Below are 25,648 nucleotides of genomic sequence, written 5' to 3' on the forward strand. Positions count from 1 at the left end.
TCTCTATGCCTATTTCCCAAAAGGAAATGGGATTTGTAAATCAGTCTAGAGATGAGGTAGATAATGTAGACTGTTTTTTTCTTTGTCAATTCAATACATAAAATTAAAGCAATGAAATATTTATTTCCATTATTTCCTCATGGTTTTATAAGCTTTGAAAGACATATTTAAATTGGGTAGTCTACATTTACTTCTCCCAAACCTGGACTTAACTCATTAACCTAGTGATTGTGAGAAAAATAAACAAAAGCCCCACCATTCCAAGCCTGAAGCTAAAAATGTCCTGATCTCTACTTCAAGTGAAAGAAGTTAAGACTCCAGTAAAGAATTACAGAACAATGTGGTGAGTGCTATTAACTACAGGACCACAGAGGAAAAGACACCTCATCCAAACTACAGCCTCAGAAAGGGTTTCCTAAAGACAAATTAATAGGAAGCCAGTAATCACACTATTTTTTTCAATTTTACCAGACTTTCAATATTTAACAGACAATCAATACTTTTCCATTTTAACAGACTTTAAGGTATTATGAGAATGCTTCTGATTTTCCTAAGTACTTGCATGCATTGGTGCCATCTGGTGGGCATTTTAACTAAAACTGAAATTATTGTTTAAAAGAATCTGGTCATTCACCCTCTTTTTTTAAGAAAACAGAGAGTAAAAAACTCATTTGTATTATTTTGCAGCATAGTTTATCTTGTGGTTTCTGTAACTTGGGGACCAATGCATCAATTCACTCCTACTAGGCTCTCCTATCAACCTAACTCAGGTCTCTTACAACATGGCTACACTTCTTATCTAGATTTGTGAATGGGTTACCACATTATATGTAAAGTAAATACTTGACTGTGGTATTGAAAAGCAAATTTAAACGAAATGGGCAACAAGAGAATAGAGAGCTTGTCCATATTTTTAAACTCATTTCAATTCATTGAACAGTTTTTAAAGAAAAGATTTATTGTTCAAAAATTTTTAATTATGGATATCAGTGGTCCTACCTAAACAAGATCCAGAAAAGCACAAAGGAGAAAAATTTAGGGTTATAACTATATTAAAGTTAAATATTTTTGTTTAATGAAGGACATTACTTACAAATTTAACAGGTACTAAAATGAGTGAAGATATTTGCAATGTCTGAAATGAACAGGAGCTATTTATATAAGACATTTATTCAGATCAACACAGGACAGAAAAAAACGAAGAACAGCAAAGAATATGAATAAGCACTGACCAAAAAGGGATTTGAAAGGATGCTCGGTATGTTACCAAATAAGTGTAATTAAAATATCACTTTACACCTACCAGGTTGGCAAAAATTATTTTAAAAGTCTCATATTAGTAAATACTAGTAAAGGTGTGAGGAAACAGAGGCCCTCAAATATATTGCTGGTAGGAAAGAAATCTGACAGTACTTCACTAAGTACGCATAAAGCCTACAACCCAACAATCACTTTCCTGGTTGTATTAGTTACCTGTTGCTATGTTTAGAAGCTTAAAATGACAAACATTTATTATCTCAAAGTTTCTGTGGATTGGGGTCCAAATGTGAGTTAGCTGGGTACCAATGAGTTAGCATCTCTCAGAAGATTGCAATCAAGGGTCAGCTGGGGCTGCAGTTATCTCCAGTGAGTGAAGTGTCTGCTTCCAAGTTCACTCACATAGCTGTTGGCAAGCCTCAGAGCCTCATTGGGTTTCTGTCAGACTTAAGTTCCCTGACACATAGGCTTCTCCATTGGGCAGTTCACAATAGAGCAGCCTGCTTTCCCTGGAGAAGAGAGAATGAGAAATGGCAAAAGCAAGACAGAAGTCACAGTTCTTTGGTAAACTCATCTCCTTAGTGACACCTACCTCATCACATTTCCAATATTCTGTATATTAGAAGAGAATCACCAGATCCTGCCCACATTAAAGGGGATGAGATTAAATAAGGGCATGAATATCAGGAGGCAGACACTCCTGGGAGCCATTTTAGAGGTTACCTATCACACTGGGTATATACTGTAAAAATTCTGAACAGATCAGTAAGAAAATAGGGATGGGAATGTTCATTGTAGTACTGCCTCCAAGATAGTTAAGGCAACTTAGATGCCTATCAATGGGAAAACAGATAAAATGTGACATATGCATATGGAAGGATACTATGCAATGAAAAATAGTGAACCAGATTAATATACAGTAACATGGATCCATTTCAAAAATCTAATGCTGAATGTAAAAAAGTTCTAAATAAAAATTTTAGCCTAACAGCATTTACTTAAATTTAACCCATGAATAATATTACATGTCTTTCAAAATTTCAGTGTATCTATTTACATAAAAGCATGGGAGGTAGACATACATGGCATGAATAACAATGGGAGAAAGGAATGGAAATGATTTTCAGGGACCAAAACCTATATGCCACAAAATGAATATAATCAATTCAATTCTGTGTATCTAAAGGCATTAAAAACAAAACCCAAAAGATGAGTAAAAAAATGCATCTCTCCACTGCTATGCTCAAGCGCCTGAGTTCTCTTTCCTAGAGACAGCCGCAGTTACTTTGGAAGTATATATGTTATGTATAAAGGTATGCATTACGTCTTTACACAGGTTAATTACCTATTGTTTTTTACCACCATCCCAAGCCTTCTACATGCTACTCTAAACATTGGGGACTGGGAGACATCAAACTGTATTTCTAAGCTCTCTTGCCAGGTGGCTTCCTGTTAGGCACTGAAAAGGAACTGACGATACTAAAGAAAAAAGAAAGGCTCTGGCTCCCAATGTGTGCCAGCTGCCAGCATGCACTCCTGCTGCTGTGGAAAAGGGAGTGCATCCATGTGAGCAGCCAGGGCAAACAGAGGCAGCACCCTTTGTTAATGGCACCTCTTTAGCAGGCCCAGGCCTACCTCTGAGAGCATTATCAAGAGTGCAGCGGCAGTGCATCTGCAGCTTCGAATCTCTGGGTTTGACCTCTTCATCACCTCCCTTTTCACTGCTCCAGCCCCACTTGTGTCCCTTTTTGCACCTCATGTCAGTACAGAGAGTATAGGCCATCTGTAAAATCCTGCTTTTCTGGTAACCTCATAATAATAGGACCCCACAATTTTAAATAACTTGAATTCCCATTGTACAGATAAGGCAACTGAGTCAATGAAGGTACGTGCTTGCCTGAGGGTCACAGCCGGTATGTGAACCCAGGACATCTGGCTCCTGAGCCTACACACTAAACTATTTTCTACACTTCTCTTCACACACATGTAAGTACAGTAAAACTAAATTTCCACATGACGCCATATAAAAGAAAGGTGACTATGTAAAGACAACCAAATAATGCCCTCTGGACCTTTAAAGTACACATTTATTTTGTATCCTCCTGCCTCAGAAAAAGGAAAATGTAAAAAAAGTCATGATGCAACAACATGGAAGGAGCTAGAGGACATTATGCTCAGTGAAATAAGTCAGGCAGAGAAAGACAAATGCGAAATGATTTCCCTCATTTGTGGAGTATAACAATGAAGCAAAACTGTAGGAACAAAATGGCATCACTCAGAGACTCCAAGAATGAACTAGTGGTTACCAAAGGGGAGGGGTGTGGGAGGGCGGGTGGGAAGAAAGGGAGAAGGGGACTGAGGGGTATTATGTTTAGTACACATGGTGCGGAGGATCACGGGGATTACAGTGTATCACAGAGAAGGGACATAGTGGATCTCTGGCAACTTGCTGCACTGATGGACAGTGACTGCATTGGGGTAAGGGTGGGGACTTGATAATATGGGTAAATGTAGTAACCACATGTTTTTTCATGTGAAACCTTCATAAGAGTGTATATCAATCATACCTTAATAAAAAATTTTTTTAAAAAAGTTATGAAAGACACAACCAGCCTCCCTTCCTTCTTGATAGATTGATTCACATGCTTGGGATAAAACTAAATATGGCTCCCATATTAGTATGCTAAACTAAATATGGAGTAATAATTCATATGTTTGGGATGAAACTAAAAACTACAGATTTGATGCTAAACATTCCATGGTCTAATTAGTAGGAAGCACTATATCAGGTAGATTTTATCAGACCTATAGCCTATGTTAGATTGTTTTGCATCATAAACTATTTTTCTAATAACTAAAAGACAAGTAAGTCATCACAATCTTTAAATTTTTTTAAAATTATTTTTATTATTCTTGCTTGCACTGGTAATTCATAAATCATAGAACACTGGAGAAAAAGTATAGGACATGGGTGATGTTATAATTGAATTAGGTTAGAGCCCAAAGCTAGAGGCTGGTAGGTGACTTTATTCCCTATACCAATTAGCCTCCCCCCAATTCCTATGAGCTTCAGTTTGTTCCCAAATATCTGACAGCAAAGGCACATGTTATCCTGAATATGAGCATGTTCCCAGCTCTGAACATTCCTAATGGAAAGAAACTGCTTTTAATTTCCTAATGCAGAAGTCTCTCTGGATTGCCAAAATTGAAAATTACACATCCTCTGAGAGTTGCTTTCTCCCTAATAACCTCACATAAAATGAGGAACCTATCTTTTTTTCCCCTGACCTAATAGCCAAGTCTTCCTTTTTGCTAATATCAGCAATAACAATGAAAGAAAAAAATGGCCCTTCTGTGTGATTCTTCTAAAATAAATTCTATTAGATGGAAGTGAATATATACAAATACACATGCCACTTCTCATCACATCAGCTTTTGTCTAAAGAACACCTCAGAATGAATAAATTGCCCAATAAAATGTGTCAATACTCCCTCAAATTTCTTTCAAATAATCACTTATAACAGCAAAAGGAAAATTATTTATTTTCTTCTAATTAGTTTTTATACATGGTAATGCTTTTGATTCTTAATTTTTAATTCTAAAATAATTACTCAGAGGAAGTAGCCAAAAAAAAAAAATGTGCAGAGAGGTCCTGTGCATTCTTCACCCAGCCCCTCACCATGCTAACTTGCACAACTACATTATAGGATCAAAACCAGTAAATTGTTATTGACAGAATCCAGAGCTTATTCAGATTTTCAGTTTTACAGGTATTTGTATGCGTGTAATTTTATCACTTGGGTAGTTCATGTAATCACCATGACAATCAAGACACAGAACTCTTCCATCACCAAAAAACTCGTTTGTCCTACCCCTTTATGGCCATACGCAACCTCAACACATACACACCTATTCCTAAACCTGGCAATCACTAAGCTGTTTCCTATCTCTTTAAATCTGTTGTTTCAACAGTGTTATAAAAAGGAACCATACAGTAAGTGTAACCTTTTGAGGTTGGCTTTCTTCACTCATAATTGCCTTGAGATCTATCCAAGTTGTTGTATCAAAAGTTAATTCCTTTTTATTGATGAATAATACTTCATGGTATGAATATATAAGTTTGTTTACAACAATTTTCTAAAATATACCTTTTTTTCCTAACAAAATATTGTATGAAAAGCAAATATCTAAGTAAAAGTGAAGCTGTTCAGCCTCAAGCAGAATTGGGAACTGGAGCTAGGTCATCTAAACCTCCCCCCACCAGCCCAAAGCACCTCCCAGAGCACTTTTTATTTAAACCAGTAAAATCTGTAATACAGGCAGAAAGGAGAATATGGGAATGAACCCAATATAATTTTTGTACTCATTTACAACAGCAGTGAAAGCCACGTTGCTCTCAGAGGATCTATAGGAATACATCTACTGTCATCTGAACTTTAATCCTAACTGAGCGAAGGGATTTGCCTATTTCTACAATTAGAGAAAATTACCCATCAAAAAAAAAAGAACATGACTACCCAGGACATGTTCTTCTCATGGTGATGGTAAGACAAGAATGCAAGTGCAAATGGGCAAAGGCATTTTCATCCTATCGTCTTACTGTATCCACTAACATCCCATTGCTAAAGCAAGTCACACAGCCAAATCCAAAGATTTGGGAGAAAGAAATATACTCCACCACCCTGAGGACAGAACAAGTGTAAGGCTAGGTAGCACTACAGAGGAATTAAGAATTGTGACCAACATACCTACCATACATAGACTTGCTATCTCCCAAAATACTTCATCCATCTGAATATGCCTTTGCTTAAACCTTTGGTCCTTGACAAACATTAAAATACTCTCAGGAGGAACACTTCACTCCATAACTATTTATATACCCCTTACTATGGATACCAGACAATTTCCTATGAAAAAGAGAAGAATGAACATGACTAGGGAAGACAAAGAATAAGGGAATTGGGGAACAACCCCAAACTTTTTGCTATCTTACAACTTAACCAGGATTAGTCTATCTATTCTCACAAAATGAAAGGCAAAATGCCAAAATGGAACTCTCCAGTCAGAACACAGATATTTTTAAGATCCTCTGTGAAACAAAGAATTCTATATTCCAGATCATTCAGATTGTCATCAGGTACCTGTCTGGTGACGTTCTATGGAGACTTGTTCTACAACGTTCATTTATGCTCACACTTTTGAATTCAGATAAACACTGATTTATCTGCCTTTGTCAAGTAATCAGCTCTTTACTGATCCAAATGCATAAACAAAGAAAGACTACCAGACATATTTTGTACTTTTTGAGTGCAGCCCACTAGCTTTTCCTTCTGTGTAGGTCCTTTGCCCTCTGTCCACATAATTATTTACAAATAGCACTTGTGCTATTGCACACAATAAAGTATCCTGGAGGAAGAAACCAATATACTGTGCGTTTACCTGATCAATTTGTATTAATAGTACAACATCAGACTTATGTGGTTAACTAACTAGTACTACTCAAATAAAATTTATCAAAGCTTAGAATTAGATGCAGGTTTTGTTTCTATAAATGAAATGAAGACTTGATCAACATGGACAACTCTCCCTGCCAAACACCATTAAGATCTGCTAGGTTTCCTTTTTCACACACAAATGTATAAGGAATTATTTAAAAGAAAAGCTATACCCAACAAAAATTTCTGCCCATTCTTCAAAATATTCACTTAAATCAGATCATATTACTAACTACATATTTGAGGACCTATGCAATGTGCAAATTTGCACTGCCCTGAAAAAACGTGTAGTCTAGTTGGAGAGAGAGACAAATATGTATACAATTTGTAGTAATAAAAACTCAGGAGGCATATGAAAACAAGACAACAGGACAGATGGTAACTGCTACAGCTCAACAAACAGATCACTGTGCAGTGGGCCACACCTGAGTTAAGCCTAGAAGACTTTGAGTGAAGAAAAAGAACACGTCACTCAGCAATAGCAAGGCTGTAAAAAGAGACACTCCCATCAACTGTACCACAGAGTAGGTATATTTCTGGGAAGGATTTTTGTAATATAGCTTGAGACTTTATCATACTCTTTGACATGGTTAATTTCATTCTTAAGAAAATGGGCAAAAATGAACATGTTTTTACAGAAAAAAGAAAAAAAACCTGGAAATGCCCAACTTCACAGATGGTTAATTGTTCGAACATCACCCTATGACTTGTCGTATGCCACAACAATGCTGTGCAACTAATGACCACAAACCTCAGTGGCATGTATGTTTCTTGCTCCTGTGTCTGGGGTCAGTGGGGGTTGGTGTGGCCGCTCTGCTGACCTTAGCTGGGCTTGCTCAGATATGTGAGCCAGGTTGGTAAGCAAGTCTCATCTAGGATAACTGGAGCATCTCAGTCTGTGCCAGCTGCATCTCTTCTTTCAACACTCTGTCAGACATGTCCTGACAAATACAACAGAGGCCAAGTCCTCCTGAGGACTAAGCTCAGAACTTCTACCTCATTCTAATCACCCAGACTAAGAGTAAAAGGGCACTACAGAATTACATAGGGATCAGCAAACTACAGGCCACAGGCAATATTGAGCCCCACTGCCTGTTTTTTTTAAATGAAGTTTCACAGGCATATTGCCACTCCCTTTCATTTGCATACTGTCTATGGCTCTTTTACATTACAACAGCAGAGTATTTGTGACACAGACCATGTGACCTGCAAACCCTGAAATGTTTATTACTCAGTCTTATAATGAGTTATTGGATAAAGGTAAAGAACTCGGGGAAAAATTAAACAAACCAGTGGGATTGTTTTATTATTAAATATACTTAAGAATTTTTCATGACTTAGGAAAAGCTTATTAAGTAATGTTAAGGAGTAAAAGAAGGTAAAAAAAACTATAGACAGTATGATTTCACCACCTCTATGTAATCATGTATAAGTAAACATATGTAACATATATTACATAAAAGTAGTTCATATACATATATTATTTTCATCTATATTTTTAAAGGCAAGCCATATACTAGGAAAAATATTTGCAAAACACATTTCTGATAAAGGTCTTGTATACAAATTACACAAGTGAGCCAAAGATTTGGACACATCATCTAAGATACACAAATGACAAATCATCATATATAAACATGCTTATCCCATTTGTCATCAGGGAACTGACAATTAAAACAAGATATCACTACACACTATTACAACGGCACAGCCTATCAACTGTCTAATGCTGCAACTATACTATGCAACCAAAAACCACTGTTGCGGGCTGTGCATGACAGCTTCCTTCCAAAGTGTACATTACTCAAAAGCGAGAGGTGAGAAGAGTAACTTTTCTGTGCAGAAACTGGACCAACATTACTTAACCAGCTGATGAAAGCCGAAAGAAAACTGACAATCCCAAATACTGACAGTGATACAGAGTGACTGAAATTCATATACAGTGCTAATGGGAATGCACACTGGTGCACTCACTTTGGAAGACAGTTTGGCAGTCTCTTCCGAAGTTACCGCAAGATCTAGCAATCATGCTCCTAGGTATTTTATCTAATTGATCTGAAAACCTGCACACAGAAGTTTATAGCAGCTTTCTTCATAATCATCAAAAGCTGTAAGTAACCAAACGTCTTTCAAAAGGTGAGGATAAACCAAGTACAGTGCATCTATACTTTGAGTATTATCCAGCAATAGAAACAAACAAGCTAACAAGCCACAAAAAAAGTCAGAATAGCATTAAAGGCATATTGCTAAGTGAAAGAAGCCAGTATGAAAGGTACATATTGTATGATTCAAACTATATGACACTCTGAAAAAGGTAACAACTATAGAAACAGTGAAGTGATTAATAATTGCCAAAGGTTTGGGGTTTAAGATGAATAGGTGAAGTACAGGGGATTTTTAGGGCAGTAAAACTATTCTGTATGATAATGAAGGGTAGATACATGGCATTACACATGTCAAAACACACAGAACTTTACTGCACAAAGAAGGAACCTTAATGTATGCAAATTTCTAAGAAATCATTTAGGAGGTCAGGGGATCAAATGCAGACTGTGACAAGAGATTTAAAAATATATGACATAACCTCACTAAAGGGGGGATGGAGGGAAAGGATGCTGATCTAACTGGAAATGAGTGCAGGCTGTTAAGACTAAAGGCAAAAAGAACTACATAAGCCATTATTGTAATAAAGTTGCTTTTCACAGGAGTACAGGTTAACAATTCTGATACTGCTATACCTGTATTATAGAACTGAACAACTAAGTAAATTGATGGCAGATGATGAAAACGGCTTTTTTACTGTTGGGAGTGGGATTTTACAGATAAACAAGGGGAAGAAGCTAGACTGATCAATGAGGTAATGAATTAATAGTTAAAGTATGAACTCATGTTTAGTTTAATGTAGATAGACTGTTATATATAGAAATATGTATAAATATATAGGTTAGTATAAAAAGTATTTTTTTGTCTATCAGCTTAGAGAACCTAAAAGAAATGATACCCTAGAATCAGTAAGTATATTTTCTGTCTAGATACTGGCTTACAAAACCATCTCCAATTCTTGGAGAAGTGGCTGATTCTAAGACAATAAAAATACAAAATGAGTCTGTAGCACCTTGTGAATCAGAGGGAAGGAAGGTGAGAGCAAGGAACGAAAAAAGAAAAACCACACACAACCATAATGGAGTTACGTCAAAGCAGCACAGGAGGCAACCAAAACAGCTCCAAAAGGCAAAAGCTAGAACAATTCAAACAAAATAAAGTAGTATTAGATAAAACCCAAAATAGAAATATTCATGAGTCCATATTGCTAGAAATAACTGACTGAACAAATTACTAAATGGGAGAGGAGACAATCTTTGATACAGAATTCCAAGTAACTTACGCAGATACTCCTACCCTCAGGGAGGGGAAGCACAACTCCCTACTTCTTAGGTGTGGGCTGTGCAGTGACTTCCTTCCAACTGCTATAGTGGAGAAATCTGACAAACACTACCTCAGTCAGCTGATCAAGGCCAACATCTACAGTGATAAATCCTAATGATAGTAAGGACTCCTGATAAAATGTCATGAAAATGAAACTTTGCTTATGGCCTTCCTCCCAAAAACCCATAACCCCAGTCTTATTATAGGAAAAACATCAAATTCCAATATGGGGCATTCTACAAAATACTTGACCAGTACTCCTCAAAACTGTTAAGATCATCAAAAACAAATCAAGTCAGAGAAATTGTCAATGCCAAAAGAAACCTAAAGAAACGAAACAGCCAAATGTATTATGGTATCCTGAACAAAGGCCATATACAACAAACCCACAGTTAACATACTCAATGGTGAAAATAATAAAATACCTAGAAATAAACCTAACCAAGGAAGTGAAAGACCTGTACTGTGAAAACAGTAAGACACTCATGAGAGTAATTAAAGAAGACACCAGTAAATGGAAATACATCCCATGCTCATGGATATGAAGAATTAATATTGTCAGCATGGCCATTCTGCCCAAAGCAATTTACAGATTCAATGCAATCCCTATCAAAATACCAATGGCATTTTTCAATGAACCAGAACAAATAATCTCAAAATTCATATGAAACTACAAAAGAACTGCCAAAGCAATCCTGAGAAGGAAGAACAAAGCTGGGAAGATTATACTACAACTTCAAGCTCTGCTACAAAGTCACAGTAATCAAAACAATTTGGTACTCATGAGAACTGCCCCTTAGATCAATGGAACTGAAGAGACAGCCCAGATATAACACCACACATATATAGTCAATTAATATATGATAAAGGAACCATAAACATACAATGGGGAAAAGACAGCCTCTTCAATAATGGGTGTTGGCAAAACTGGACAGCTACTTGCAAAAGAATGAAACTGGATTACTGTCTAACTCCATACACAAAAGTAAACTCGAAATGGATCAAAGACCTAAATGTAAGACATACAACCATAAAACTCTTAGAAGAAAACTTAGGCAAAAATGTCTTCAAATATGAATTTTTTCCTGGACACATCTCCGCAGGCAAGAGAAACAAAAGCAAAAATGAACACATGGGACTAAATCAAACTAAAAAGCTCTGTGCAGCAAAGGACACCATCAGCAGAACAAAAGGGCAACAACCTACAGTATGAGAGTATATTTGTAAACAACTTATCCGACGAGGGGTTAACATCCAAAATATATAAAGAATTCATATGCCTCATCACCATAAAAACAAATAACCCAAATAAAAAATAGGCAGAGGACCTGAACAGACATTTCTCCAAAGAAATACGGATGGCCCAACAGGAACATGAAAAGATGCTCCACATCACTAATCTCAGGGGAATGCAACTCAAAATCACAATGAGATATCACCTCACACCAGTCAGAATGGCCACTATCCAAAAGACAAGAAATAAAAAGCATTGACAAGGATGTGGAGAAATGGGAACCCCCCTACACTATTCGTGGGAATACCAACTGGTGCAGCCACTGTGGAAAGCACTAGAGGTTCCTCAAAAAAAATAAAAATAGAAATACCATATGACCTAATAATTCCACTTCTAAGAATTTACCTGAAGAAAACAAATGCCCTGATTTGAAAAGATATATGCACTCATGTTTATTGTCACTCTATTTGCAATAGCCAAGATATGGAAGCAACCTAAGTGTCCATCAGTTGACGATGGATAAAGTAGATGTGGTACATATACACAATCGAATATTATTCAGCCATAAAAAAAGAAATTGTGCTATTTGCAATATAGATGCACCTAGTGGGTATTATTCTTAGTGATAAAAGCCAGGCAAAGTCAATTACCACATGATTTCACTTATTTGTGGAATCTAAAAACAAAACTTAAAAGAGAATGTACAAAATAGCAGTACACTCATAGACACTGAGAAGTGACTGATGGTCTATGAGGGAGGGACTAATGAGGGGGGGCGAGCGTGAAGTGGATAAAGGGCTCAATCATAAGTTAGTCATGAGGATGTAGTACAGCATGGAGAATACAGCCAATGATTCCATAACATCTTTTTATGTTGACAGACAGTAACTATACTAGTGGGGGTGAGGATTTAATAATATGGTAACTGTTGAACCACTGTGTTGTATATTTGAAATGAGTAAGACTGTATCAGTAATACATCAATAAAAAAAATTATGGTATCCTGAATGGGATCATGGAAAAGAAAAAGTAGGTAAGAATTAAGTAGTTTATCTCAATAAACGATGGACTTCAGTTAATAATAATGTATCAATATTGGCTCATTAAGTGTAACAAATATAGCTATATAAATAATAAATGACAGAAGCTGGGTGTAGCATACACGGGGACTCTCTGTACTGTATTCTTGACTGTTCTGAAGATATAAAACTAGTTTAAGAAGTCTACAAAAAAAGAAAATACATACCAAAAGGTTAACAGTAATAATCTCTCTCTAGTGAGAATATGGGTAATTTATGCTTCTGCCTTTTATAGTTCTCTGTGCCATACACATTTTCTAAGTTCTCTGCTGCTCTAAAAAGTATATGCATACAAGTTTTCTCAACATGTTTATTCTACATTTGAACTGTAATTATAAACTTTAAAAGTATATACTATTTATTGAATAATTACAATTTATAGTATACTAAGAATTTTAGCAATACTGTAAACAGTATTACTCCCTTTTAGAAATGGAGAAGTAGAGGTTCAGATAGTTTAAGCCACATAGCTAATAAGTGGCAGGTGAACTGACTCTATAAACATGTTTTCTTTCTTTCTAATACAGCTTCCCTAGAATTACCTGTTCAGCACCTCGTCAAACAGTGCTAGTATATACATTATCTTAAAGTAACCACAACAATGCAACAATGCAGTGGGTTATCGATACCCACATTTATGTGAAACTGTCAGAAGAAAAATGTTTGACAGGCACCACTCAGTGCTAACTCCACCAAAAACATAACAAAATCTTCATCAGATAACACAATACAAGCAGCATTGTTACAAACACTGCCAAACCTACTCCTAGTAACTTATAAATACTATACAGAGATGTTGCTTTAACAGAAGACATCCTAATCATGCCTCCTTCCTAAGCAATAAGGCAGTTTTTTCAAAATTTATCAAGTCAAAGAGCTAAAATTGGACTTATTTGAAGAAACATTGAGACTGACTTCTTGCCGTTATCAAGGATTAACCACCCCACACTGCTCAAGTTATTTCTGTGACAGAATTGATAAATTTAGAATAGCCTACACCTGTGCTTTTTATACCATTTTGTGATTCCTTAATTCACAGGATGACTCAACCTATGCTGACCTATTGTTAAATAAATTGGTCTATTTTTAGGTAAATTGGTCCCTGTCATGAAAATAAGCCAAGAGTAGACTGCACACAGGGCCTAAACAAGGGAAACGGAAAACTTGCCCGAAGTGTTACACTGTAAATTCACCATCAACAAACAAGATCAAATACTTGGAGGAGCACTGTCAAAGGGGGACAGAAGCCAGACTGGCGGGTGACCGCTGGCCAATTCTGAGTATCAAAATGAAAAACTAAACAGTAAGAAAATGAACAAACCAATTTTTCAAAGTAGATAAGATTTGAACATTCTACCAAGAAAGATATACAGATAACAAGTACATGAAAAGATGTTCAACATAATTAGGTATTAGGGAAATGCAAATTAGAGTCACAAAAAAAAACTGACACCAAGTGGTGGTGAGGATGCAGGTAACTAAAATGTCCGTCCAGTCATTGCTGGTGGAAAAGCAAAATGGCACAAATCACTTTGGAAAATAATTTAACAGATTTCAATAGTTAAAAATTTGATTACAGTATGGATCCAACAATCCCACCCCTAGTTATTTATCCAAGTTCCTGTGTAGAAGTGTTCATAGCAGCTTTATTTTTTATCAAAATTCAAATGTGCCTCATCAGAGGATTGGATAAACTATGGTACACCCATTCAAATAATGCAGTATAACTCAAAATAAAAAGGACCGCTAAATCTCAACTGCAACTCAAGGTAAGTGAAATATAACACTCATAAGGCTACATACTGCACGATTTCATTTACATGGTATTTTGGAAAAAGCAAACCACAACGTCAGAGAACAAAAAGTTGACAAGAGTTTAAGAATGGTGGAAGGTTTTGAAACCAAAGGAGTAGCAAAGGGAATTTTGCGGGGAGGAGGGGATGATAGGAATTGCTGAGTATCTTGTGGTGATTACATAAATCTACCCATATTAAAATTCATAGAACTATAAATCAAATTCATTTTCTGTAAATTAAAATCAAGTGAAAAGAAAGACTTTAAAGGATTAAATCCTTTAGTTCCTTAACACAGAAAACCAACTAATAACCCCAGGAAATTTGAGTACATCTGGATTAATCAACTGTACATCTCCTGATACAAGCATTGAGAATTTGGCATTACTTCTGGGGTAGTCCTGCTAAAAACACTGAACCAAATCTAATCATGAGAAAACATCAGACAAGCCCAAATTGAGGTCACTCTACAAAATAACTGGCTTGGACTCTTCAAAAATACCAATTATCATAAAACATAAAACTCAGCAACTGGTCCAGATGAAAAAAGTCCACAGCAATCTAAGTACCCAATGCAACACACAAACATACTTTTTCTATAGAGGACGTCTTAGTTGGGACAACCGAAAAAACTCATTATCATCCATTGGGTAAAGCAGTATTGTATCACTGTTTAATTTTCTAATTTTGATCATTGCACTGTGGTTATGTAAGAAAATTCGCTGTTTTTTGAGGGGAAAAACATTGAAATATTTGGTGGTATTACTCTTAAATGGTTCAGGAAAAAAGAGAGAAAGCAAGCAAGAGTTCACTTTAAGTGAAGGGTACCCAGGAATTCTTTGTATTACTCTTGCAACTTTTCTTAGTCTGAAATTGTGTCAAATTAAATTTTTTAAAAACATAAACGTCTCCTGGACTAAACACAACAGACTGAGTAATATAAAGGATGGAATCGGCGTGAACACATTTACTAAAATTAAAGAGTCTAGGGAAAACTCTCAGCACTGACTCAGTACTAACCATTGAGATGTGTCCCAGCACACAGCCTGGAGTTCTGGGTTTTACTGTGGAAAGGAAATGAGCTTGATACTGTTAAATATCTGGATTACATAAGCAACTTTCTCTTTCAACTGCTCTCTTGCTCATCAATTGACCTCTCCCTATAAAATAACAGCAGCTTCAAGTACAGATCTGGCTACAAAAGGAGATAACTAATCATATTGATTTAGAATTTACTCATATTTATAACTTCCTGTGAATTTGATTAATACCAGCCTTCCCAAATTGTATCAACTCTGGGACATCAAGAATTTTCTGGGACCCATAAGTCTGGGAACTATACTCTAAAACAGTACATTTACCAAAGCTGTGTGGCTCTATACAAGCTCTTGGCTAACAGCTTTTCCCTTAGCTACATTTCTTCACCTTGTCACAGCCTTCTTTCAACTAACAGGTTTCATTACTCGTAACATGAAAATGAGTAACATAAATAAGGTTGGTGGGAAACTGTATTTTTCAGTGGGAAAGTCATATGACAAGTACTTCAAAAACGTAATTCCACTTTGGACAACTGTATACTTTATTCTTTAAATGTGACACCGATGCAATCATTTCCAAGACACAAAAGAGGGAATGCTTTTATTTTCATACTTTTTAGTCTTGACATAAAAGAGACAAACACAGACGGCAAGTGAAAACTTTTAACTAGATACGCAGACAGAAAAGGAGACACTAGAGAAAGTTCAGGCTTTTATTCATAACTTTAGAATTGGGGAGTCCAATCTTAAAAAAAGGAAAATGCTCCATTCAGCACTTGAACTCAATTTTCTTATTTAGTGGTATATATAGAATTTATGCAATAGCTCTTAGTTACGGCATACTTAGTAAGTCTGACCTTGCTTGTAGAAATAATAATACTTCATTCTCTGAACCGTTTAAAACCCAAGCCAATGCTTTTCTTTCAAGGATGTGGAAGGCTTTCCTCATTCAAATCTGATTATGGTTGCATAAAGCATGAAGATCTTTTTTATTACTTTCTTATCTATATGCTAGATTCTAATATTCTTTTTGATGGTGATGTGTTTAATAGACAGAAACTTACATTTTGAATATTCCTTTCTTCTTAATTTGTAAAACAAAATTTTAAAAGAAAAATGCTTGAAGTGACAGGAAGACATTTTTATGACTTAAGCAGCTACTACCCTAAGCTGCTGGCACAAGCAAAAATAACAAAGTTATGTATGGTTATTTAACTTTTAATTAGTCATTTCCCATAAATCCACTAATATTAAATACATTTTCTTGATAAAAACTAAGTTAACCCCCCATTTTTAAAGATGCCATTATTATGAATAAAAAAATTAACTTTCCTCTTCAATGTCCATTAATAAACTGAATCCCAACTTCCCTACTACAAAGACATAAAAATAATCTAAGGTGGATCAAACTGCACAAGTTAATATTAAAATTGCTTCTTCATAAGCTCTTCATTATGCAATCAATGTTAAAAGAATGTAAAAGGCTTGTTTTGTACTTGAGGACTTAGATAACCTCAAAGGAATTACAACTTTTGAGCTTTTAAATGTAGCATTATAATATGTGAAAATATTTCTGGCTCATAAAAAAGCAAACCAATGAAATTCCACATGTAAATAGCCTAAATATCAGTATAATTACATTCTCCACAATCTTTTACCTAAAACTACAAAGTCATCAATTTTCAGTGCTTTGAGTAAACAATTTAAGTAGTCACATGTATTTAGGTTTAAAACTAAATTTCCTCTTTCTTAATATGGAAGTATAGATGGAATAGACAGTGAAAGTTATTTTGTCTAATAACCTGAGCCTACAGAGGCATAAACCATCTATAACACAATCCCATTATGTCATCATCAATTCACCTTCTTCACCAGTAGCATCTTGGGAAATGTGAAGGTCTTCAAGCATCTCAGCCAGACTAATTCGAGGTGCTCCTTCATCATCTGTGTCACTTTCCACAGGAATGGCTGAATCTAACAAAGAATACAGGGATTTCAAATAAATGCAAACAAGGAAATATGCAAATACATACCTGCCCCCACAATCATTACTATTATTTATTCATATTATATCTGCAACTCTTTTATCATATTAAGAGCAGGCATTTAAATACTCATTGAATGACTGAACTACATGAATGTATGCACAAATATCCCCTAGTATAGGGGTCAGCCACTTGAGGGATCATAGTAGGATGCAAATTATATCAAATATGGTATAGAAAACAACATTTTAGTAAATTTTACTATTCTGTAACTTTTTGGGGTTGGGGTGTAAGTTTTTAGGGTAGTTTTAAAAACACACAACAAAAGCCATTAATGGAATCAAAGTTTGAGATACCAAAATACTCATACTAGGGTAATACATTTACATATATAGAAGATACAACTTAAATCAAACACTCTAAAACACCAACCTCTGTAAATGTTCACATTTTTTCTAATTGCCTCATCTTCTTCAAGATCTTCAAGGAAATCTTGGTATTGCCTGTATATAGAAGGATAAAAAAATTTAATTCTATCTTTACCAAGAAGATTATGAAGTTATGTTTTCTTCATCTTTAGCACTTTAAGATGTGTTCCAAGTATTAAAATCTTTAAAAATATTATCTGAAGGTCAAATATGGATGTTAATTAAATATTAAGAAAATTTTAAGAAAAAGAAACCTTCAAAATTACATGATAAAAAAAATACACAATCAGATATAAGATTGATATTAAAAATAAAATAATGAAAAGACTGCTTCCTACTTTACTCTCCCCGCAAAAAAGTCTTATGGCCACGCTGAAATACATACACTTTGAAGACTATACATGAAATAGTCAAGTATGTACTTATAATATCTAATTAACTTAACATTATTTATACATACTTGTTTTAAATTACAGTGTGAGATTATATTTTAGAAATAGTACTGTTTCCCACTCACATTTCATGACACAATTTTACTTTTTCATTTTTTGAGACATTAGTATGTTCACCATCATAAAGACCACTTCTAAATCATCCTATATACTTTTCTAGAACCGAGAATCTTCACTTCTCCTTAAGCTGTTTGGAAAACAGCATATTTGGTATCAATGAGCTGTTTTCTTTTTATCCTAAGTCATGAGTTATTTGTGATATCCACAGGTAAAATTACTTATTTTATTTTAACTTTTCAAATAAATGTTTATAGTAATACTGCAACTGTCAGGCTCTAACCCAAGAAATAATAATGGAATAGGTAAGTCATTACATCCTCTTATATTAATTCAATCAACACACTGATAAGAATACGAAATTAATATTGAGTGCATGTATCAACTGTGTGGTGACTCTCTCCTCATCATGTAAAAACCATAAAGATCTGCGTAAGAGTTTCCTCTAAGACAACATATAAATTTTAAAGAAAAGTGGGACCTTTCATCATCTGTATCCAAGTTTTCTCTATCTCTTGCAAGTTCTTTCAGCTTCCAGTTTCTACGACGCTGACGTCTGGTACGGTCATAACTCTTCTTGATCAGTACCTAAAAGTAATAGAAGTGTTTGCAAAGTTATGAAAAGTGGGAACTAGGTAAACAAGGCCTCAAAATCCAATAAACTTAAAAAAAAATAAGTTTATAGGAATGTCAGGAAGTCACCAACTGATGACAGTAGTTATATTTTGGGGAAAGGAGTAGGAATCAAAAGGCAATGTCAAGAGAAGTTTTTAACATTCTTCTTCACCTACTTACTGCTTTATGAGAATACATTAACTATCATTTGTGTAACTGTTAAAATTTTCCAGAATAAAAATTAAACTTTATGCCAAAAACTTTGTTTCTGGTGGTTTTTATTTACAAAACTCAGTTTTCAGCTACCATTCACATAAATCATTCTGAAACATTACCACAGGCAGACACTTTTTCTCCCTTTTATTCCTACTAAGAAGCACTTACAGAAATATATACATATATATATCACAACTGTATATCCTAGAACAATTTAATAAATTGTGGAATGAATGAAAATAATTTTATACAACACAAAATTTTGTAAGACTATCTTGGTCTTCTTTTATTACCTTGCTGGAAAGACCTATTTAGACTTACACAGAAACCATGGTTTTATTTCCTAATAAATTAATCAATTAACAAAAGCACAAGTGGGTGAGGAGGAGAGTCCTTATTAAGCCATAATTTTATTTTGGCCCACGGCTAAAGTGATGTGTTTATTTTAGAAAATTAAGCAAGCAGGAGATACGTACGGTCTTCCACAATCACATTTACTTGCTTATGAATTCTAATAGTCATGTTAGAATTTAACAGGTTTTTTCATAAGTAATATTCTTTCAGACCTGATACCGTGAAGATTATTAACTGCAATCATATTCAAATCTCAGTTAACAGTTTTAACTCTTAACTGCCTTAACTGTACAATACATGATACAAGCTGAGCCTAAAACAATGAACCTGAATAAATTCTAAAGGTCATTTTTAGCTGCACATTTATTTTTGTTCTAGACCAGTAGCAAGCAGTTTGGCAGAGAATGAGAATTTGATTTTAAGAGCAACAAAAAACTCATTAAATCTTGGACTTTCCCCACAAAAAAAGATGATTTAAAAATGAAGGCTTTCATTATTATACCTTAACTGGAATTTTAAAATCTCTCTTTTGTTATTTTCAAAGATGTGAACTCAATACATCTTACCAAAAGAATTACATCAATCCCCTTTAACACAGGAAAAAAGGGGAAAATCTAAAGCCTTACCACATCTGGGACTCTATCTGAGTTCATTTTGTTAACATGCTCATCATTTAAGTTACAATTGGCCAAATCAAACCTGAAATGAAAATAATTAATTAATGACAAAAACATGTATTCTCCCCATGTAACTTTTTATTTCATGGATAATTATCTGAAAGTTTCTCCTAAGATCCAACATTTAATATGCTTTCTCACTTTAAAAGTTTTGCAGTTTACTATGCATTAAGCAAGCTTCTACAAATTCTGGTACAGATAATAATGCACTCTATCTCCGAGTCTCACATATTATCCATTATTGTCCATCTTACCACATGCTTGTAAAAGAAGCAAAACAGAGTTACATCATTCTAACATTAAAATTCAGTTAGCTGGTTCCATTTAATTAAAAAAAAAAAAAGAAAGAAAGTCTTATTCCCTAGTGAAAAAAGAATGGAAATCGTAAGAGCAAAGTAATGTTTAAGGCATGTTGATAAGCTCTGCATCAGAATGAACTGTCCTATGCCTGTCAAGATGCCTTACATATATGGCTGCCATATTTTAAAAGTGAAATATTAGAGCAGCAGCATATGCATGATAAAGAATTACCCACTCCCCAAAGAAGCTGTAATTATGATTTAACCATATAACTACAGGATTCAATTACTCAAAACTTTGCAACAAATACTCTTTAAGAAGACAGCCAAAATGGAATAACTATGGGCTTTTGTCCAATCCAGTTTAATTTAGTTATCAATAATAAAGGAGCTGTAGGTCTCCTAACAACTCTTAAATTCTTTGGAATAAACAATTTCAATATTTTAGATAGCTTTGCTGGCTCCCCAAGAAAATTTGCAATGCTAATTGGCAGTTAAAAATACCATAAAGTAATACAAACCCCAACACCAGGTCTCCAGGATTTAGAAGATGTCCCAAATGAGTGCGACAGAAATACTGTTTATCTGTATTCATTTCAGATGTTTTCTGTACCCAGACTTCTCCAAGGGTATGCTTAACAAGAAAGAAAATGCACTCTCCAATCATCTAAGCATAACTCAAACAGTGTCTCATAGAAAAGTTATATACATGTTGATTTTGGTTTTCTTATTTTCACTCTAAGGACAAACTTTTATTTTTCAGATCTCTGAAACACTATTAAAATTAGCAAATTACTGAATTTTGAGTACAGAAAAAGAATCACAAAGAAATCATATTTTTGTTAACATTAAGATTTTATTCAAAGTTTTATAAAACATTAACAATGTCACTTGAAAAAGACATATGCAGAATTTCAAAAGAAATGTTTTCACAAATAGTTCACTATGTGTACTGAGGGAAGTCTGAAATTATAAACTAACAAACCATTAAAGTCTCTTTCCAACATAGGATTTTTACAAGCAATGTTAACTGACTTCCAGGCTAAATTAAAATAGCACATGCCAACTTCTGTCAACAAAAATAGACCCAAGTATAAGGAGATCAAGAGCAAAATACTAAGAGTTATAGACAGAATATAAGGAATCTCAACAACATAAAAAAAGAGGCAGAGATAGAGAGAAATTAAAATTCAAGACAGGTCTCAGATTCAGGAAAAAAAAATGAAAAAAAAAAGTGAATTATCAGAAAGACTAAATTCTATGTAATAGGATTCACTTTTAGCTACTAGAGTGCTTCTATTTATAAGCCTTATAAATCTGTCCTAACTAAATGTATTTTTTGAAAATCAAGAAAATATAACACCTGTTTTTATATATGGCTGAAGGGGAGTGGTGTTCTTCTGCATTTACTATAAATGATAAAAGTTTGCTCTTAACAGTATTACTAAATTTTTATTTTAAATAAAAATGTTAAAAGTAATATCTTCCATTTCCATTGATTTTCCCAAATCAACAGTGGTTGTTTTTGAGACACAGTATTACCTCAAAAGAAATAAGCACTAGTAGATTATAGATTAGGAGTCTCTCAACACTATTTCATTGTAAAAGAAATCAGACTCATATCCTTGTAGATAGGAATACATGATTTCAGAATTATACAACGTGATTCTGGAACTCCTGAATGTATTTGTGGTGTCGTGCCAGAAAGGATGCTTTCAAAGACCAGGAAAGTCATGTCAAAAGGACATAGGAATAGATCTGTATCTATTAAAGAAACTGAATTAATATTAATAACCTTCCAAAAAAGTACAGGTAGATTCACTGGTGAATTCTACCAGACATTTAAGGAAGAACCAATTCTCTACAGTCTCCTCCAGAAGACATGAACAGGGATACTTCCTAACTCATTTACAAGGCCAATATTACCCTAAAAGCAAAACCAGACAAAGATACTACAAGGAAGGCAAACTTCAGCCTGGGTTATCTCTCATGAACACAGATGTAAAAATCTTCAAGAGAATATGAAAGTACTGTACCCCATGACCAAGTGGGATTTACCCACATGTGCAAAGCTGATTCAACATTTGAAAATCAATTAATGGGATCCACCAATCCCCAAAAGCAGACTAAAGAAAAAAAATCACATGATGGTACCAATAGATGCAAAAAAGCATTTGACAAAACCCAACACCAGTTCATGATAAAAACTCCCAGTGAACTAGGCACAGAGAGGAACCACCTCAACTTGATAAAGAATATATACAAAAAATTTATGGCTAACATAGTGGTGAGAAACTCGAAGCTTTCCCAATAAGATTAGATATAAGGCAAGCATGTCCCCTCTCTCCACTCCTTTTCAATATCCTATTGGAAATCCTAGCTAATGCCAAAGACAAGAAAAGGAAATAAAAGGTCTATAGGTTGGGAACAAAAAAATATAAGTATCTTTGTTTGCAGATAGCATGATTGTCTATGTAGAAAATCTGAATGGACAAAAATACTCCTAGAAGTAGTATTATAGCAGGGTTACAGTATACAGTTATAAACAAAAATCAAACTGCTTTCCTATTCACCAACATGAGCAAATGGAATTTGAAGTTAAATTTCATTTACATTAGCACCAAAAAAATGAAATACCTAAGTATAAATTTAATAAAATATGTGTAAGATCTGTATGAGAAAATTATAAAACTCTGGTGAACAAAAATCAAAGAACAACCAAACAGATATAGTTGCATGTTCATGGTTAGAAAAACTTAGTACTTTCAAGGTATAAGTTCTGCCCAACTTGATGTACAATTCAATGCAATTCCAATCAAAATCTCCACAAATTTTTTTGTGGTTATTGGCAAACTGATTTTAAAGTTTATATGGAGAGCAAAAGATCCAGAACAGCCAGCCCAATTTTAAAGGAGAAAAACAAATCGGTAGGACCACTCTGCCCAACTTCAAAACTTACTATGAAGCTACAGTAATCAAGACAATGTGGTACTGATGAAAGGATAGACAAGTAGATCAATGGAACAGAATAGAAAGCCTAGAGAGACCCACACACAGTCCACAAAAGCGATACAATGGAGCAAAGACCAAGATAATCTTTTCAGCTAATGGTTCTGGAACAACTGGGTACCTGCATACAAAAAAAAAATCAATCTAGACACAACCCTTACACCCTTCACAAAACTGATTCAAAATGGATCCTAGACCTACAGGTAAAATGTCTAACTATAAAACTTCTAGAAGATAACATAGAATAACATAAGTGTGGCAATGACTAAATTTTAGATACAATACCAAAGGCACATGAAAGAAATAATCAACAAACTGGACTTCATTAAAATTAAAACTTCTGCCCCATGAAAGACAATTATCAAGAGAATAAGACAAGCCACAGACTGGGAGAAAACATTTGCAACAGGTACATATGATAAAGGACAATCATCCAAAATATACAAATAACTCTTAAAACTCAGCAATAAGAAAACAACACAATAAAAGCCAGGCCAAAGATCTTAAGAAACATACAGATGGCCAATAAGCACATGAAACAATGCTCCATGTCGTATGTCATCAAGGAAATAGTTGAAAACAACGAGATACCACTATAAACCAATTACAATGGCCAAAATCCTAAATACTGATGACACCGAATGGTGAGGATATGAGCAACAGGGCTTCTCACAAGTTGCTGGCAGGAATGCAAAAACGGTACCACCACAATGAAAGACAGTTTGGCAGTTTCTTACAAAACTAAACATATCTTACCAAATGGGCCAACAAATGTGCTCCTTGGTATTTACCAAAGAAGCTCGAAACTTATGTCGACACAAAAACCTGTACAAAGATATTTATAGGAACTTTACTCATAATTGCCAAAACCTAAGGCAACCAAGATGCTCTTCAGTAGGTGAATGAATGGGTGAACTGTGTGTAGTACATCCAAACAATGAAGTATTTTTGACACTAAAAAAAATTTTTAAATAAATGCACTATCAAGCCATGAAAACACATGTATGAACTTTAAATGCACATTACTAAGTAAAAGCAGCCAATCTGCGAAGACAATTCCAAGTACATGACATTCTACAAAACTAGAGACAGTAAAAAGGCCAGAGGTTATTAGGAGGGAGGAATAAATAAAAAGGCAGAGCACAAAGGATTTCTAGAGCGGTGAAAATATCCTGCATGTATCCTACTATGATGGATACATGCCACTGTGTATTTGTGCAAAATTGTACACAGAATGTACAAAACCAAGAGTGAAACATAATGTAAACTATGGACTTTGGGTGACTACGATGTGTTAATGTACATTCATCAACTGCAACAAATTTAACATCAGAGATACTGATAATGGAGAAAACTATATATACACGGAGGCAGGACATTATGAGGGAAATCTCTTACCTCTTCCTAATTTTGCTGTGAACCAAAACAAAAATGGCTCTAAAAAAGTAAAATTAAATTTAGGCAATCTGAAGAGGGAGGGAGGGAGGGAGGGAAGGAAGGAAGGAAGGGAGGAAGGAAGGAAGGGAGGGAGGGAGGGAGGGAGGGAGAAAGGACAGACAGACAGAAGGAAGACAGGCTTAGCAAAAAGGGGGAAAAAATCCTAGCATTACAATGGAGAGATCTAGCTATCAGTGAAACAGCCTAAGATTACTTGTCTCTTGATATATTATAAAAAGTACAGAGCATCACCTCTGAAATGTTCTGGCCAAGAATAACCTAAATTTAAGCAAACCTTTTAGATCTGTTTTCCAATTTACCAGAAATATAAGAGCTTAAGAAGCAAGTTAAAGAACATTATGAGGAAATATTAAAAAACAGATCCACAAGATAAATGCCCTAGTTGCCTTAGGAAGTTGGTATCATGAAGAAAGAGGGCAGGGCTTTCATTAAGTAAAAGATTTAAGAGGTGTAATATTCACATTCAATGTATGGCCCCTAACAGGATACTAGATTTGAACAAACCATAAAAGGCACTTAGCGACAAATGAGGGAATATGAATATAACCTATGTAGTTTATATGTGTAAAATACTTTATGTAGAAAAATGTTCCTGTTTTAGAGATGCCTACTGAAGTATTTAGTATTTAGTGATAATAAATTTAATTTAAAATGATTGAAAATTTTTAAAAAGTCAAAAAAGGTCAGCTTGTCATTTGTTTCTCCTGTACAAAAGTAAAGAAATCTAATGCTTTTTCATAATAACAAACATTTTTTTAATGTTTCTAACATCAAAA

General features: G+C 34.7%; 1 protein-coding gene across 10 annotated transcripts in view; it reads right to left on the minus strand.

The window, feature by feature from the left end:
* Window positions 1-25,648, minus strand: part of NMD3 (NMD3 ribosome export adaptor) — a 129,326-nt gene that overhangs the window by 77,129 nt on the left and 26,549 nt on the right. For 9 of the 10 annotated variants that reach the window (XR_012129391.1, XR_012129390.1, XR_012129389.1 and 6 more), the window contains 5 exons: window positions 20,927-21,039; window positions 20,056-20,128; window positions 18,726-18,832; window positions 17,740-17,810; window positions 17,186-17,296 (listed from right to left, as the gene is read on the minus strand). Coding sequence is in view for 7 of the 10 variants with exons in the window: in XM_073232138.1 (XP_073088239.1) it covers window positions 17,186-17,296; window positions 17,740-17,810; window positions 18,726-18,832; window positions 20,056-20,128; window positions 20,927-21,039 (475 nt within the window). In the remaining 3 variants the exon portion in view is untranslated. Of the gene's footprint in view, window positions 1-1,190; window positions 1,767-17,185; window positions 17,297-17,739; window positions 17,811-18,725; window positions 18,833-20,055; window positions 20,129-20,926; window positions 21,040-25,648 lie in introns of those variants that run through there. The other variant, XM_073232139.1, reaches the window with a different exon arrangement.

This window comes from Manis javanica, chromosome 3 (genome assembly GCF_040802235.1).
Source record: "Manis javanica isolate MJ-LG chromosome 3, MJ_LKY, whole genome shotgun sequence".
NCBI classification, from domain to species: domain Eukaryota; kingdom Metazoa; phylum Chordata; class Mammalia; order Pholidota; family Manidae; genus Manis; species Manis javanica.